Consider the following 16935-nt stretch of genomic DNA (forward strand, 5'->3'; position numbering starts at 1 on the left):
GTACAGACTCAAGCTCCCACCAACATCTGTGTCCAGCATTTTGCTTTTATTCCATATATTCACAGTCCCTCACCTTCCCTCTCTCAGACAAACTGCAAGTTTCTGGAGTTTGCAGGTGCCTAGGAAATTCACAGGCTTCTGTTTTGAGTTCCTGAATGTGAGACAGCCCCTGCTGAAAGACTCCAGGCTCCTCCTTCCCCTCTCGGATTTGGTCCTGGATGACCAAGAAGCTGGCAGTGAGAGGAGTGGAGCGAGGAGACCCTGCCGTCTTACTTCTGAGTGACACAAACGTTGGTGAGGCAGTGAAGAAAGTTCCTGGTGTCACCGACTTTAATATGTCAGGGACTTTAATGTCCCTGCTCCCATTTTTCAACTGCTGGGATGTCACAGAGAAGAAAGCTACATCCCTCCCCATCACTACAGCTCTAGCATGCTAATACACTGCTCCAGGCTTCTGTGGTCCCAGTAATCCCAAGACCTGCCAGGCCATGGTGTGTGCCAGTCCTGCCTCTGTGGTTCTGTGTACTCAGAACTCATCTCTGGCCCGCAGCTCCTTGGGTTGCTGCATCTTCTCTGAGCCAGGACTGTGTCTCCGGCTCGTGGGCCTGGCTCCGCCACTGGGATTGGGAAGCTTGGAGGAGGATCTGCCGCTGTGATCAGCCCCATGACGTTCTCCATCAGGCCGGTCCTGCTCCACAGCCCTCTGCTCCATCAGCTCCTCTGCCTTCACCCGCTCCTGCGGCCACAGAGACAGAGACGATGTGAACCTCTCCCTGCTAGAGTCTTCGTCCTGCTCACAGGTGCTGATAAGACACATCTTATCTTTGTCACATCCATCCAACCCTTCCAGAGCCCATTCTCTCTTGCGGGACTCATCACAGGCTGGCCCCTCTACCAGGTACCTGGTCAGAGGACAACCCCCAGCAGCTGCACTAGCCCCACAGGAAAGCCCACAAGCCATTCTTCAGAGGCATTTGTTTTAACTTGGAGGTACTCTGACCTGTTTCTTCAGCACAGTCCTTTACCTGCTCAGCATGCTCCTGGGAGTGTGTGTACCAGAGAGCAATGGCGCAGCGCCTCCCGCGGCTCACTGCCCACACGCCATGGGGGTTCTCCTTGCCAGAGCTGAAGGCCACCAGCCTCCCACACTTAGGACGCACCTCAGCCTGACAGGAGAGACAGAAGAGACAATGAAACCAGCAGCCCCCTGCTCTGGGGTATATGGTCGTTGTACAAAGGTAACGTTGCCTCTGGGAACGTGGAACAGCAGAGAGCCATTGAGCATCCACTGCCAGTCTATGAGCAAGGTAGACCTTGGGGAGGGTCAGGGAGAAATCAAAGGGACAACCTACATCACACACACCCACAGACTGCAAGAGCCTGGAACATCTCAGCTAGAAAGGAGTTAACCTCCCCTCTGTCCGAGATTTGCCTCAATTTGCCTTTAGGTGTCCCTATTTGAATCTGCCAGAGCATCAGTGCTGAATTTGGTTTGGAGTGGTGGGATCCAACAACCAACTACTTTCCTCCACCCCAGACTGAGCCTCACCCTCAGTCTTCCCTCCTTCTTTTGGCCAGTCCTAGACTTACTGTGACAGTCACAGTGTCCATTTCAGTGAAGAAAAGGCCCCCACCTTGGAAGTCATCATTGAGGTAGAGAATGCCACTGTGGACAAAAAGAAAGAAAAAGTGTTAGGTTAATGATTGGACTAGATGATCTTACAGGTCTTTTCCGATCTAGCAGATTCTGTGATTCTGTGAAAGAGGACATATGGACGGTGAAGCTCATTCCTCCGAGGTGCTTCCCCACACTCCTTGTCACAGGAGGCTGTGGCACCCGAACGATATCACAGGTTCAAAAAGTGACCAGACCAGTTAACAGGAGAATCCATTTGGGGTGTTAAATACAGCAGTGCCTAACTCAGAGGAGTCCCTGAGCTGGAAGCCAAAGGAGGGTAGGAGAGTATGCCAGGGAGTTAGGGGTAGGAGAGTATGCCAGGGAGTTAGCTCTACGCGCTTGTCCTGTTTTAGGTTTTTTTTAAATCCTCTGCAGCATGCATCTGTGACACTGTTGTGACAACACCCTGGGCTAGATAGACTTGGTTCTGACCTGGCATGATGTTACATTTTAACACTGGAAATAATCCAAAGCCTGAAAGAGGAGACTTATCAGCAAAGAAAGCCATGTCTTAAGAATCAATGAATTTCAGGATAATGTAAGAATGGTCAAAAAGAAGCTGAGTGTATGCAGAAAAGAAAATTAAAACAAGAAATTTTGTTACTACTCTTAGATAAAAACAGAAGCAGTGAGGCCACTGTGCAGTGCAGGTGAGACCACAAAATACTTGAGTTCCTCTTGGTGTTCAATGACACCAATGGAAAATGTCAGGAACAAGAAAGGCTCGTTAATGGGACTGGGAGAAAGAAATAGAAACCAAGACTGTGGCTCCTGAAGCAAAATGTTAAGGACATAAAGACTGCGAGAGGATTACCAGCCCTGAAACCCAGGAGTTATAGCTCTTCTGCCATAGGGTTTTAGTAGGACTGTAAAGTCAGGGTAGTAACATGACTGGAGAAAAGCAAGGATAGCTCTTATGTGCATGAAGGGGCAGAAGGGTAGAGATAATGGCTGAAGCTTAAACAGGCCTGTTAGCCTGACCTCAGTAGTCTGCAGGGGTTTAGACTCCATTTCTGAGGAGAAGGACAATTAAACTACAAGAGGTAAATGGAAAACAGTATGAAAATGTAACATGGGCATACTAAAAGCAGACTGGGTTAGCCACACAATTTTTGACAAAAGAGTTGATTTCCCAAGGAAAGACAACGTGCTCAATCTCAGCAGTTTGGACTCTGGTAAAAGCACTCAGAACCATGCCAGTAGAGAAATTACTAATGAACACAGAGAAGGTGAAGAAAAGCATATGAACAGCACACAGTGACTAGTGTACCACTGGCAATGAAATGAGGTTCACCTGGAGGAGGATCACTGGGACTCTAGGACCCCTGGCCCCAATCCTGTGCAATAGTTCCATTAATGACCCTAGCACAAATACACAGAAGAGACCCAGGAAGTTTGGAGCACGGGGACCTCTTTCAAAAGGACACTGGAAAAGCTCAGCCCTTGTGAGTTGGTTGGTCAATCACAATTCACTCTGCAAGAAGACGGGAATACTTCTGGAAATGGCTCAGTGGCATTGATCCAAAGAGGATATTTTAACATACCTTCAAGTAGAAGTCAGAGAAGCCCACTACCCAGGGAGGAGTGAGGTGACAGGACAGCTTTCCCACAAGAGGGACAGAGATCTAACCAGTTACATGACAGAGCCTGGTAACTTTACAACCTGACTGTACTAAATCAATGTCTATATCAGAAGGGAAATGCACTCAGTGATACTGGAATTCCCTCTAAGTCCCACATTCTTACCACAGAAGATTTCTGCTCTGGGTACAGCTACCACTCAAAGAAAAGGCAAATAAGATTTCTGGGTGCCCAGGGATGGGATGGTAAATAGGAGGAATCAACAGTAGTGAAGTGACCTCATTTGGCTGCAGTGTGCAACATCTGCCACCATCTTTAAAATATGTTTCAGGTTCTTTCACAAAAGAGTAACAAAATCTGCCACAGGCTGGAAAAAAAATCTCACATGGAATGGAAAAAAACAACACAAAGTATTGGCAGCGAATCTTGAAAGATGAACTGAGAGAATAGCCACCAAAGTACGCTGACTACTCAAACAAAGGAATCCGAGGAGCTTGGCTCTCCCTCTTCTGTAATGCATGGAAGACTGTGAAAGACACAACTTGATTAGAAGAAACAGACTATCGTAAGGGCTGGCAGCAGGCTGTAGTACTGTGGTAGGCCCACAAGACAACAATTTGATATCACGGTTCTAGTCCGTGCAGCCTCCCAGCCTCGTTCTGCTCTCTGTTAATGATGGCTGTGAGGAGGGAGAAGTTTCAGATCTTCTTCCCAGTCTAGGGAAGGTGTTTCACACCTCATTCTGAAGCCACTGATGCAGCCTTCTGTCTGATGCTACAGCCCTGGCTGGCTTTGAGTCAACAACCCATCAACTGGTTTCTATAAGCTGAGCTCATCCTCTGATGGGGCCTGGGCGATGTTCTGATCTCCACAAGATCTAATGCAGGTCCTCTTCTTGTCTTACCTGTAGTCCCTGTACACATAGGCAGGTGGCTCTCTCCAGCACTCTTGCCCCTCAGGATCCAAGAGACAATTATCAGCATGGACAGGATGACTTAGATCCATGCGACCTTCCTGTTCCTCTGAAAAGGGAAGAATATTGTCATTTTTAGATTCAAGAAAGAATAAGGCAGAGAGAAAGGGGCACAGTGAGAGTAAAGAGGAGAGAGTCTCCTGAGAGCACATGGCTGAGACTGAGGAGACTCTTCAGGAGACAAGGACTAATAGGGTGAAAGATTCTTTACCGTCTACAGCTGTGCGGCACACAAGATGTGTGAATGAGAAATGGAGTTTCTTTCCAGGAGTAAAATAGGACTCTATGATTTTCCGTGATTTCTCACTGGCCTGCAGAAGCAATTTGGCATCTCTCCAGTCCACGTCCCCATTCTGGGCCAGCTACAAGTAAAAAACAAGCCTGTTAGAATACTTACATACAAAGACACTCTTAAGAAATGATACACGTACACACTACAAAAGAGACCCATGTAAAGTCTTGTGGTCACACATGTAAGAAAAGAACATGTTTTCTCATGTAAATACAAGTCAGGAGTACACCTGTATAGCACAGCAATTCTTTCCTTCTACTCAGCATGTGAAGCTACACCTGGAATGCAGCATCATTTTGTGTACCCCAGTACACAAGAGACACTAGCAAACTCGAGTGAGTCTTCAGTGAAGTGCCTAAAGATGGCAGGGATGTTGGAGCACATGACTTGAAAAAAGAGGCTGAAAGGGCTGGGTTTCTTCAGCCTAGAGAAGAGAAGGCCAATGGAGGATCTAGCTACAGTCTCCTGCCACCTAAAAGAGGGTTATAAAGAAGATGGAGACAGTCTCTTCTCAGAGGAACACACTGAAAAGATAAGAGGCAACAGGCAAAAGCTGCAGCTAGGGAAATTTCGGCTAGACATAAAGAAAAATGTCATCCTCCTGAGAGTGGTGCAGCACTGAAACAGGCGCCCAGAAAGGCTGTGGAATCTTCATCCTTGGAGATGCTCAGCACTTGCCTGCGCAAAGCCTTGAGGGATCTCACGTAGCTTTGGAATTAGCCATGCTGTGAGCAGGGAGTCAGACTAGAGATCTCCAGAGGCTCCTTCCACCTTCATTTATTCTCCAATTCTAAGCTAAGCATGTCTGTAAGACTACTGCACAAGGACAAGTAGCAATTCTGAAACCCTGTCTCACAGGAGAGTCAAGCCCTCCATGTACAATATGCCTAAACATGAAAGAAGGTCAGGGGAGACTGCACATGTGCTTGTGAGGAAGATAACAGACCCATGACCCCATCCAGAGTGCACTTCACAGAGAAAAATGCTCAGGTGGTAAACGCTCTTTCTGGACAATCAAGGAGGTGGCAGGCTCATAGAGCCACTTACCTGCGTGGCTTTCAAAACAGTTAACCCTTCAAATCTCTCATGTGGAGTGTGAGGTGACCGTCTTGCCCGGTAGCCATCTCCTGCTTCTCCTGCTGCCTGGAATAGAAGGATACAGATGACACATATTAGGCTGCCATCTCTCCTCCACGGAAACACTACAGCCCTGACTGCTGAGGAGGAAATTACACATACAGGAGCTCCTACAAGATCCAGCCCTCACCTTTGTCAACCGGAGAAGGTCCTTACACTCAGACTCCGTCAGCACTCTGTCAAACACAACCCTCTGGCTTCCATTCATCTGGTGGGAATCCATCGTGACAGCAATACCCTCAAAAGGCAAAGGACCTGTTGAGAAGCGAGTACAGACAGGCATGAGCAAGCTTTGGATGAGAAGTCCTCAGACGCCAACCCCCAGCCTGGATAAGGAAGTGGAGATATACATTCTCTGAGAAGACAGGACAGTTCCCCAGAAGTGCCCACTCCTCGCAGACCTGGGCCACTTGCACCCCTCACATGCTTCAGGGGAACCAGAGCATCAGCTGGGGAAGCTGGCCTACAGCGAGTGCTTCAGGAGCCAGCAGAAACTTGGGGCTTGCTGGGAGAGCAGCAGGGAGCTGGGGGAAGTTGTGGATCGCAGCAGCAGAACAGGTCCAGCCTACTGGGGTGAGGCTCTGGAGAAAAGAAGCAGGTAAACACCTCCATCAACCCTCCTTTCAATCACACATCTTATCCCAGAATTATCTCCAGTGAATCCTTCTACCTTCTTCAGCCCCAAAGAGAAACAATGGGTATTAGTTGGTGATTCAATCTTTTGATCTTTGGCCTTTTTTTTCACCCCCCTCTGACCTCTGGATGGTCAGGAATGCCAAGGCACTCAGACCCTCAGAATGATCTGCTCTCCCATGTGTCACAGCAGAGAACTTGGGGTCACCTCAAGGAAAGACTCTAGGACAAAGCCCTGCAAGAGGCTGTGTGTCCACACGTAATAGAGGACCAACAAGAACACAGGACTCTGCATTGCAGCCTATAGCATTCAATCACAAAACATATGGATTTGTGTTTTTCAGGGAAAGACTTGCCCAAGCCAAATAGTCTGTGTCCAGTTTCCATTTCCCCCCATCTCTCCTTGTGCCCTTCAGAAAAATGTCGTTTGAAGTTGAGCTGGTGGAGTTGAACCAGGTTTGGTGTAGACACTCCTGCCACACTGAACAGGGATCTGCATGTCCACAGGCTTGTCACGTATTCAGGCACCACTGCTCTCAGCTTCTCCAGCCACAGTGCTCTTTGAGTTCCCATCCCAGAGATGTATGCAGGGAGATTTTGCAAGATTACACATGCATCAAAGAGGGAGAAAAGAAAGAGTGAGAAGACTTGCTGAGCCATTCGAGTCAGTCTGCATCTAAGCTAGCATTCAAATGTCTGAGGATGGAAGAAAAGACAGCACTTAGCCTGGCTGACTGCATCTAAGTCCTTCTTCAAGCTCTTTTACTCACCCCTCTTCTCCCTCTCTTCCACATCCAGAGTTTCCTGCTTTTGCTTCTCCTGATCCTCTCTCGGGAGCAAGGGAAAAAACAGAGACCAAGGCTGTCAGTACACAGAGCTACACATAACCCTCCTCTGTGGTAGCATTTCACACCCTTCGTGTTCCTATTTTGCCCATTCCTCAGTAGGTATTACTGTTCCTTGTACCACCCCTGCCAGTCCAACTCCATCCCCTACTTCCAACACTTGTATTTCAGTCCTAGTCAACTTGGCCAACCTTACCTGTATTTCTCCTTCAGGTTTTCAGGAATCAGCTCATCTGGAGTCCAAAGATCCTGTAGGAACAAATGCAGATGGTTCAGTACACAACAAACTTCTCCCACATTGGAACATGTCAAACAGCCAGTCCGTTCTCCACTGAATAGCAGACCAATGGTTCCAGCCTGCTTCTGATGACAGTCAGATTGAGCTAATGCATATCATTAGCAGAAAGGCCTTAAAGATCCACCTTATGAGGACTCGAGGGCCCTTCTCATCAGCATCTGATCCTTTCTGGATCACATGCTACTGAAGTGAATTCTGGCAACTGTCTTGGTGAAATCAGGGCAGGAAGATTAAGATCATACGATTACTTACAGGGTCGTTAAAAGTTCCTCCTAGATGCTCCACTGCGTAATAAAGCAACTTCTTCTCCATCAAAGATCTCTGCACATAATGTTGAATACTCTAAGGAAGCAAAGAGGCTGTCAAACAATCACCCCACAAAAGACAACCTCATCCCTGTCCAGGACAGAAACCTGCCCCAACACACTGCTGTGCCCTATGAAAGCCCGGTTCTGTCCTGAAGGGACCCTGCCTGGTACAGACTACAAGTAAACTCAGGCTCCAGTTTCTTCAGTCCCAGGCTTGGCACACATCTGCAGTGAAACACGTTTCCCTTTTTGTCTCCTGGACTGTGATCCCCTCGTATGGGACAGGGGAGGGCCAAGAAGTACAGACCTGGGGTTGTAACTACCTCTCTGGCTGTGATCACTGTGTCCTCTCCCAGTTCTGTGCGATACTGTTTCATTCTCTCCAACATTGGCTCATCCGTGGGATAGAAGAGTAAGTAGGAAGCAGAACATTCAGCAGCCAATGCCTGGTTCCCAACTTGGGCAGGGACAGAACAGAACAAAGATATGTCTCTGAAAGTCTTGACGTTAGCAGCGAATATGTATAGGCCAGCAGCACCCAATGTCCCAGTCAGGACCCAGCAGCAGGAGGCCTTACAGCTGCCTAGCTGGGCCTCTACCCAATGATGGGCGGAGAACACAGGGAATGAGCCCGGTAAAGAATGGGCCAACTTTCAATATTTATTGGGAGCTCGTTCAGAGGAGACAGAGAAAAAAATAAGTATATATTTGGAAAAAAGACGGTCCCACCTCCCTCACCCAATAGACATGATGAGGGGTCTGGAGGCTTATTTGAGGTACAAGTTTTACCAATGGTCTGACAGAGAAGATGAGAGACAGTTGGGTCAGTGTGGGAAGGAGCAGAGGTATTCAAGAGAACAGCTGATGTACGTGTGAAAGTGACTGACAGGATGACCAATTTCAGGACAGGCCATCAGTTCAGTGAGGGCAGGCAGGGTTGACTCAGAAGGATCACTATGGTTGAGATGCATGCGCATGCTCTAGATAGGAAGTGGGGGCCCAGTCTGGAGCCACGTACTGAAAAGGAGGGTATGAAACACACAGCAGATAGTTGGAGGAAGGACTTGAAATGAAGAGTGCTGAAGGAAAGAAGTGGCAAGAGCCACACGTTACAGAAGCTGCACAAGAAGTAGACCACAAGGAACCTCTCCCAAGGTGGCCACAGGCTTAAGCAAGCGAAGAGAGATTCTGGGAAGAGTCGGGGGCAGAAGGGGGCAGGGAGAGGTAGAGCTCAGGTCAGCGTGTCACTTCTCCCTATGACATGCTGCCCTCCCGGTCCAGAGGCAAAGGGCAAGTTTAGGGGTGCCACAGCATAACCCGCTGGGTTGTGGCTCTGCTTACCTTGATCATAGGCAAACTGCAGTAAATCAAGATGAGAGGGTATGAAATCTTCTGTGGCAGAAATCCGCCCTGGCTTTGTGGCAATTTCAAGGACACACTGCTGTCTGCACTTCAAAACCTGAATGTAATGGGCTGCAAGAGAGAGGACCAAGAAAGGCAGTAGTAGCTCACACTTCTTCCAGACAGGAGTGCTGGGAAATGGGGCACGTCCAGTGTGGGGAGCATGGCCTTCCTACCCAAACCTCTGTGCCTCTAACGCTACCTGCAATGGCTTCGTACAGGCCAGGTTGCATCTCCTCCTCCTCCTCGTCCTCATCCTCCCAAGGCCCTTCACACAGGGCACGACACTCTTCCAGTGCTGCCAGCGCTTCTGTGAGTGACTCCTCCAGCCTGGCCACAGCCTGCAGGTACTCATCTGCATTGTAGTGCTGCACCCCAGCCTCATATGCTTCCTGTGAAAGACAGATCCAGGTCCCCCATCAGTGTGGGTGACACCAAAGGATGCCCTAGGACTTTGAGTCGCTCACAGGGTAGTGCTGACATCTAGGGGCCTGCCTTGTCATGCACAGCCCACCAGGCAGTGACAGCAAACCTTCTGGACTTAAGCCAAATATACTTCTCCAAGACCCTGCAGCCTGACATAACTGTCACCAGAAAGTCTGTGTGTCACACTTGCAACTGTCTTCACCCTCCAGAGAAGGCTTCAGAGAGACCTTCTTGCAGGCTTTCAAATATAAAAAGGTCTTATAAGAAAGACTGAGTGACGCTTTTGACCAAGGCCTGTAGCGACACCACAGGCAACGGTTTTAAACTGAAAGAGGGTAGATTTAGATGGGACATAAGGAAGAAATTTGTTATGATGAGGTAGGTGAGACACTGGAGCAGGTTGCCCAGAGAAGTTGTGAATGCCCCATCACAAAGTCAGGTTGGATGAGGCTTTGAGCAACTTGATCTATTGAAAGACGTCCCTGCCCATGGCAGGAGGGTCGGCATAGGTGATCTTTAAAGGTCCTTTCCAGCCTAAACCATTCCATGACTCTATGTATGGGGGCCCTGTCTCAAGCCATGGCCCTTTTGTGGGAACAGATCAGTGTCCAAGGCCAGTCCCTAGGATGGGACAAGAGCTGCTGATGCCTGGCTCTGCATTGAACCCTCACCCAGTGCGGCGTGGCCTCCAGGTCCCGGAAGTTGTCCGACTTCACCCCTGACATACGCCGGTACTTCTCTATGTCCTCCCGCATTTGGAGGTGCTGGGGATTAGCGACAAAGAAGGTGTGGGCGGCGGACACGGCCTGATCCAGCTTCTTCAGCTGTGGAGAGAAGGCGGCAGCGCCCGTCACACTCCAGCGGGGACCCCTTTTCTCTTCACACCCTCCTCTCACCCCAGCTGCTCCCTGCAGTCACCCACAAGGCGCCTGAGCCCCACGCTGCCCCGACGGCCCCTCTGTCTGCCGGGCTGGCAAGTCCTTGCCCACCACCTCCTCCACTGGCCGGTGGCCCACCAGGAGAGCCGCCCAGAAGCAGCACCCCACCTCTGCAGACAGAGTGCCCGGGGGCGGGCGGGGGTGTGGGGGGAAGCCCACCCCGGGGTGGGGGAGGCCCTATGGTGGTCCCCACCTGGAAGAAGGCCACCTGGAGGTAGTTGTAGGGCTCCCTCTGCTCGAAGTCCCGGCGGATGGCGAGGCTGGCGCGGTGGGCGGAGGGCGCGGCGCCCAGCCGGCGCCCCAGGCAGTGCTGCAGGCAGTCGGCGCGCTGCAGCACCCGGCCGAAGAGGGCGGCCTCCCAGGGCCCCGCCGCCGCCGCCGGCCCGCCGAGGAAAGCCGCTTCCCGGCGGCAGGCGGCGCGGCAGGCGCGGCGGGCCGTCCGCAGCCCCGCGTAGCTCTGGAGGGCGCGCTGCAGCAGCTCGGCCGCCCGCCCCCAGTCCCGGGCGAAGTACGCCCGCACCCCGTCGGCGTACAGCAGGTCGTAGGGGACCAGGCGGCCCGGCGACGTGGCGGCGGCGGCGAGGAGGAGGAGGAGGAGGCAGAGGCAGCGGAGGGAGGCCATGACCGAGCCGCCGGGGAAGAGGAGGAGGAGGAGATGGGGGTCCGGGGCGGGGAGGCGGCCTGGCGGGCCCCGGGCTAGGCCCACCCAGGGGGCCGGGCCGGGCGGGCCGGCGGGCGGTGCCGGGCCGGGGCCGCGGTGGGCGGGCGGGCGAGCGTCTCGGTGTCCAGGTAGGGGCGAGGGGGAGAAGGCGGCTGCCGAGGGCAAGGCCCGGCTCGGCCCCGCGTCTCTCCACGGGACCGGGTCCCGGCTGCGCCAGCTGAGACCTGCCGGCGCTAGGTGGGCGCCGGGAGCAGCCCGGTTGCTGGTCCTGCGTGGGCCAGCAGCGCCCCGGCACCTCCTTGTCGGACGTGGTCCTTCGCCGAGCATCCCCCAGCACCAACCCTCCCTTTGGTACGGGTCACCCGGACCCCTCCAACGAGATGTCTCGTAAGAGGTTATGGTTAATCTGTTGGAATCCACGCCGGGGAGGAGGCCACGCTTCGACTGTTCATAGAGCAAGTCTCATCACACAGAGAAGGACTTTGGAGGTGAAGGGCTACCTGTCTCCCACAGCCCCGCCGATGCAGCCAAACCCTTGCCCATGTCTGGAACTACGGGCAGCACCAGGCAGGAGAGGGTCCATCTCCCACATACTACCTCTGCACCTCCCTTCCAAGAGTTTTGCGCCGGGCAGGAGCCTGCTGCAGACCTCACCAGTACCAACTCTGACGGTGTGGAAAGTCAGGGACTTTCCCCCTGGGAGGCTCTGTCAGCTTTCCTGTTTGGGTGAGAAGTTTGGGCCATTGTGTTTCACGCAGAGTTCACAGTGGAATCAACAGTTTGCACCAGTGAAGTGAGATGTTACAGGCCAGGGTGTTTTTGGAGAGAATTTCATTGTTTTCAAGACTCGGGTTGCCTCAAAGCAATACCTTTTGCTGAGTAAGAGGCCGTTCCTGCTTAGGTGTAGGCAGCCTAAGTCTCCCCTGAAATGGACAGGAAAACTTTTCACCCAGTCTCCCATGACAACTCCTCTACGGGCTATGTTCCCTTCCCCGGGCTGCTAAGCATCTGCTGCCTTCCAGATGCACTGACTAGAATGGGATGGTGAGGGAGGAAAGGAGCCTCGCACGTTACACATTTCCCTTCCAGAAGACTGTGAAGCTTCATTAAACATTGGGCCAGTCATTTTGTTTCTATGGAAACAAAATTATTACTAATATATTATTTTAAAAACAGACACACGATTGACACTCCAAATATAGAATTTTAATACCGTTCTGCGCCTGCCTTGTCTCTTCGGGCAGTGCGGATGCGAGGGTGGAGTTCACAAAGGGACAGGACTGGCGAGGGTGCCAAGTGGCGGTGGCAGCGGTGGGTGTGTTTGTAACCTGAGAGCAGGCACAGGCCGTCCGTCTGTCTGTCGAGCTCCCTTCTGCGGGTCTGTCCCACTTCTTTTTCCCCCACCAGCGTGGGGTGCCGTGTTTCCTGCCTGCTGGCGAGAAAGATGAGAATGCAAATTAGTGATCGGGTCCCAGGACAAAGGGAACACTCGAAGTTCTATTTAAAAATCGTGATGGCACTGAATGTGTTTGATGCTGTCTCTCATAGTTTGGGATCCTGGAAGGTCTGTGTCTCGCAGGCCTCAAGGGTCCTTTCACGCGGCACCTGCTCTCCGTCCTGCAGATGCCAGGCTTCGTTTCCAGCCAAGGAGCAGCGCCGTGGCCGGTCGGCGTTCTCCTCCTCTCTGCTGCCAAGGGAGAGGCGGCGATCACGGCGTGATGCGAGCGGGAGACGGGAATGCCATGGGCTGCAGGCTGGGGTGGGTTGTGGCGTCTCATCGATGAAAGTGGTGATCTCATCTCGGAAGAAGCAGGCGCTGGAGCTGGAGCCCCGGGGCATCAGCCCCCCCTCCAAAAACTGCCGTAGGGTCGTCAGCTCATCTTCTGGGGGCCGCCGGCGGTGCTGGTAGTCATGCAGCTGGGGAGGCAAGAAGCCAGGGCCTCCAGGCTTGCGGGGGGTGGAAATGCGGATGTCGTCAGATGAAGACCACTTGTGTAGGAAGGATGGAGCAGAGCGGTGGGCGGAGAAGATGTTAGTCTCGTCATGTGACATTCTCCGGGAGATAGGGACCTGAAAAACAGAGAAGGAGGCAGGTGATGGAAGACTTGAAGAGACAGAACAGGAAGGGAGTAGCTAAGCCTTTCTCAGAGAAGAGTCAAGAGGACATAAAGGCGTGGGAGACTGACAGAGAAGGAAATGGGTTGTGGGGCTGCCCCTGCTAGCTCTCGGCTCACCTGCAGGTAGTGCACCTTGTCCTGGGGCAACAACATGTGGTGCATGGGTAGCAGCTTGATGTCCCGGGAATCCCGCTTCACAGCTGCAGCACCATTCGCATCAAATCTCACTTTGCAGATCCTGCCATCACCATAATCATCACACACACCATCTGTTGGCAAAGAGGAGAACGGCAGTCAACACTTTTCAGCCAGAAGAGGAGCATTATCAGGGCACCTGGATGCCATCCTACTACTTGTCTGACTTCTGCCACCCTCCTTGCAGCCCTCAGGGCTCACCTCTGAACAAGGACCTCATCTTTCTGCTTGCAGCAGCACTAAAGCACCCAGAGACCGCCCTGTTTCTTCTGTCTCGCTTTTGAGTTGCTCACTGCCAGAACTTGGACCTTTGGATCAGCGAGTTGGGCCGAGGCCCAGCGTGTCACTTTTGTTGTGGTTTGGCAGCTGTACACATTGTTTCTACTCTTGCCTCTACTGTGAAATATGTTGCACTAATTTTTCCTGGATGCTAGTGTGTCCTAAGGCAGCAAGTGAGTGGCAGAGCCTTCTCCAGAATAAATTTTCTTATGGTTGCTGACTCCAAGCTATAACATGAATCCCACCTAGCCACCCACAACACCACTCCTAGTGCCATCAGGTCCTTTTCGCAAGGCAGACCCCTCTTTCCTCTGTCATCTTTTGGGGAGAGGGCTAGAGAAGATAGGTGACTATAGGGTGGTGAGGAGCTTACCATCATCTCCGTCATCCTCAGACATGATAGCCACACACTGCTCCCACACGGTGCGGAGATCTGCTCGGTAGCGCTCACAGGACCAGATGAAGGAGGGGAGCAACAGGGTCTGCACCATGGAGCACCAGAGCACAGCCAGGACCATCCAGGTGGGGGCCGTATCATAGCGCAGGCTAAAAAAGCTCACGACCTTTGAAGTAAGAGAGAGAAACAATGCCGAGAAAGAAGACAGAAGTGGGATCAAGGGAGAAAGGTAATGGGAGTCAATTCTGTAGCAGAACGTCATTTGTCTGTAAAAGATTCATCAAGCGCCCCTTTGCAAGACTGTTCCTGGGGTGTTGCCCCAGGTTTGCTGGACCATATTCCAAAGCTGTCAGATCTCTAACCTGAGACCTGGTGTAAGCATCCCTTCTTCCCTATGCTTATTATGAGCTGGAGTTAAATGGGTGCTAACAAAGGACACAGCCACTGGAAAAAAAAAAAGCAGTGACTAAGCCTCTGTTCTCTTAATGGTTCCCTTTGAGAACTTCCCCAGCTCTCCAGTTTTGCAGAAAATTAACCAGCCAGACAAAACCTGAATGCTGACTACAACCATACAAGCAGAAGGAAAAAAGAAAACTGTCTGCAACAGCTTTTAAAGCTGTTGTATCAGTTCTCCAGAAGCAAACTGGAGAAATAGAAATCTCATCGTTTTTACAGAGGTAGATCCCCCTGTTTCCTCTCCTCTTAGCCACTTAAAACTTTCACAGTGGTTTTAGCTGTGTGGTGTGTATCCCCCAGGCTTAGACTTGTCTTAAGAAAATGCTGCTGTGGAAGGATGAGAGAATTACTGCAATCTTTTTAAAACCAGCCCTCAGAATAACACAGATTCAGATGTGGCAACTCTGTGACTGGCGGACAGAAGAGAGAGTTTCTTCTCTCAAACTTGAGAGAAACAGAAATCTAGTTTAACTGCAGACTGAAGGAAAAGGGAGAACTTGCTGCTTACCAAGATGGGCACCCCAGTGAGTGTGTCATACAGGAAGACAATAGCGCTGATGAGGTTGGTCATCTGCAAGGAGGTCTTGGCTGATTCAGAGCCATCCAGTGAAGACCTCCTTTTGCCTCGTACATCCTCCACTACAATGGCCGGCACGTTGAAAGTGGTGTGTGCTGATGACGAGCAGGATGATGCTTCCTCTGCTCTCTGATGGCGGCACTGCCGGCGTCTTCTGTGTGCCCAGAGGGTCTGGTAGAAAGTGATACCCACACACACCAAGCCCATGACAATTCCTCCGAGCAGCAGGAGGCTAAAGCAGACACCGAAGCCCAGCCCTATCTTGCTGACGATGAACTGGCAGCCACGGGCATAGTAGCGCTCGCCGTTGTTGTGCCAGCCGATGGAGGGCAGGGTGGAGAGGATGAATGATACCATCCAGATACCCATGACTGCGTGCAGAGCCTGCTTCTTGGCATTGCTCAGCCGGTAGTTGACTGGCCATCTCACCATCCACATCCGGTGGTAGGAAAGGGAGGCCACTGTGAAGCAGGTGGCCAGTGCCAGGGTGTAGTATGTGGAGACAAAGACCTTGCAGATGCTTTCGTTCCAGTCGTAGTCAGAGGACTCACGCCGCAGCTGCACCACGGCATAGGTGGTGAGGGGTACTGCTGCCATGAGGATGTGGGTCCCAGCAAGGAAGCATAGCAGCAGCTCCAGGGGCTTGTGTTTCTGTTGTTTGGCCGTGATGCTGAGGATAATCCAAGAGTTGGCCAGCAGGGCTAACATCCCACATGCCAGCCACCACAGTGAGTTGTTGTGCAAGGTGGACTCTGATTCAGAGTCCCCCATGCTGCCACCCCTGCTAGGCTGCACCCTGTCCCTGCCGCTGGGATTTTGTAAGAGGGTGAGTGGGACTCTGCACTGGGGGAGCCACGTCCCTCCTCATCTGCTGCTGCTGCTGCTTCGATGCGAGGTGGATGCACACTGGAGGTGTTCCTCAAGGCATTGCCACCAGGTGCTAGGCGGAACAGCCGTCAACTCTGTCTCACTTTCAGTCCTCCCTTTCCCTTCTGCTTGCTTATATTTCTTTCCTTTGTTCTAACTTTTTCACCTATTTTTCCCCTTGTTCTCTTTCTTTTTCTTTCTTCCACCTTTGTTCTCCCTCTTTCTCATGAACGCTTGCCAGTGCTTCTTCCCTCAGTCGCTTGGGCTCACTTTTTTTTTTTCCTCCCCATCTATTTCATCCCTCTCCTCCACTCTTCCCTCAAAGAAAAAGCTCTCCTTACTTCATGTGCCCACCAGGCACCTTCTGTCTCAGGGACCACCCTCTGCTGGGACTTAGGAAGGCCACATGCAAACAGGGACTGCTGGGGACTCCAAGCAGTTTGGTAGTAGCAGATGCCCTCTGCCCAGTGTCCTAGTAAAGGAGGAGCTAGCCAAGAGTTTCAGAGAAGATGGGAGGCAAGACAAAAGTCCTGTGGAAATGGTAAGGGTGGCACATACACCATGTGCAATCCCCCTCTCACCAAATGCCACGCTCGTGGCCAGGTAGAGGTTCCTGCCAAGGCAGTCAGAGAGCCATCAGTGGAAAGTGAACAAGATTCAGAGGGTTCCCTATCCAAGACCTCACGGCACCCTCACTACTTTGTCCTTTTTGCTGTCCTCCAGGGCTCAGCCTGCACTTTCAAGCTTCCCTGCACGGCGCAGGGCAGAGCTGGCAAACAATACGGGGATGGCAGGGAGGGGAAGATCCTTTTCAAAGGTTCCCTTGGAGATTCAGGGCATGAGGTTCACTGTAGAAGAGAGAAAAGAGAAAAAGTA

General features: G+C 51.8%; 2 protein-coding genes across 2 annotated transcripts; both read right to left on the reverse strand.

The window, feature by feature from the left end:
• Positions 1–35: 35 nt before the first annotated feature.
• Positions 36–11132, reverse strand: P3H3 (prolyl 3-hydroxylase 3; the record flags this gene model as incomplete). The annotated part of the gene is made up of 15 exons (XM_082490497.1): positions 36–736; positions 1026–1166; positions 1591–1666; positions 4164–4281; positions 4444–4594; positions 5572–5667; positions 5792–5916; positions 7065–7123; positions 7336–7388; positions 7690–7779; positions 8069–8202; positions 9087–9218; positions 9349–9538; positions 10244–10396; positions 10704–11132. The coding sequence occupies 15 exons, from the start codon at positions 11130–11132 to the stop codon at positions 527–529; spliced, it is 2157 nt and encodes a 718-aa protein (XP_082346623.1). The 3' UTR covers positions 36–526.
• A 1235-nt stretch (positions 11133–12367) lies between these two features.
• GPR162 (G protein-coupled receptor 162) lies at positions 12368–16513 on the reverse strand. The gene is made up of 4 exons (XM_082494171.1): positions 15124–16513; positions 14136–14325; positions 13406–13557; positions 12368–13241 (listed from the first exon to the last, which is right to left on the reverse strand). Exons 1-4 carry the CDS (start codon positions 15961–15963, stop codon positions 12714–12716), a joined length of 1710 nt encoding a protein of 569 aa, XP_082350297.1. The 5' UTR covers positions 15964–16513; the 3' UTR covers positions 12368–12713.
• Between the last annotated feature and the right edge of the window lie 422 nt (positions 16514–16935).

This window comes from Vanellus vanellus, assembly GCF_965231255.1.
Source record: "Vanellus vanellus genome assembly, chromosome: 1".
In the NCBI taxonomy this organism is placed as follows: Eukaryota; Metazoa; Chordata; class Aves; order Charadriiformes; family Charadriidae; genus Vanellus; species Vanellus vanellus.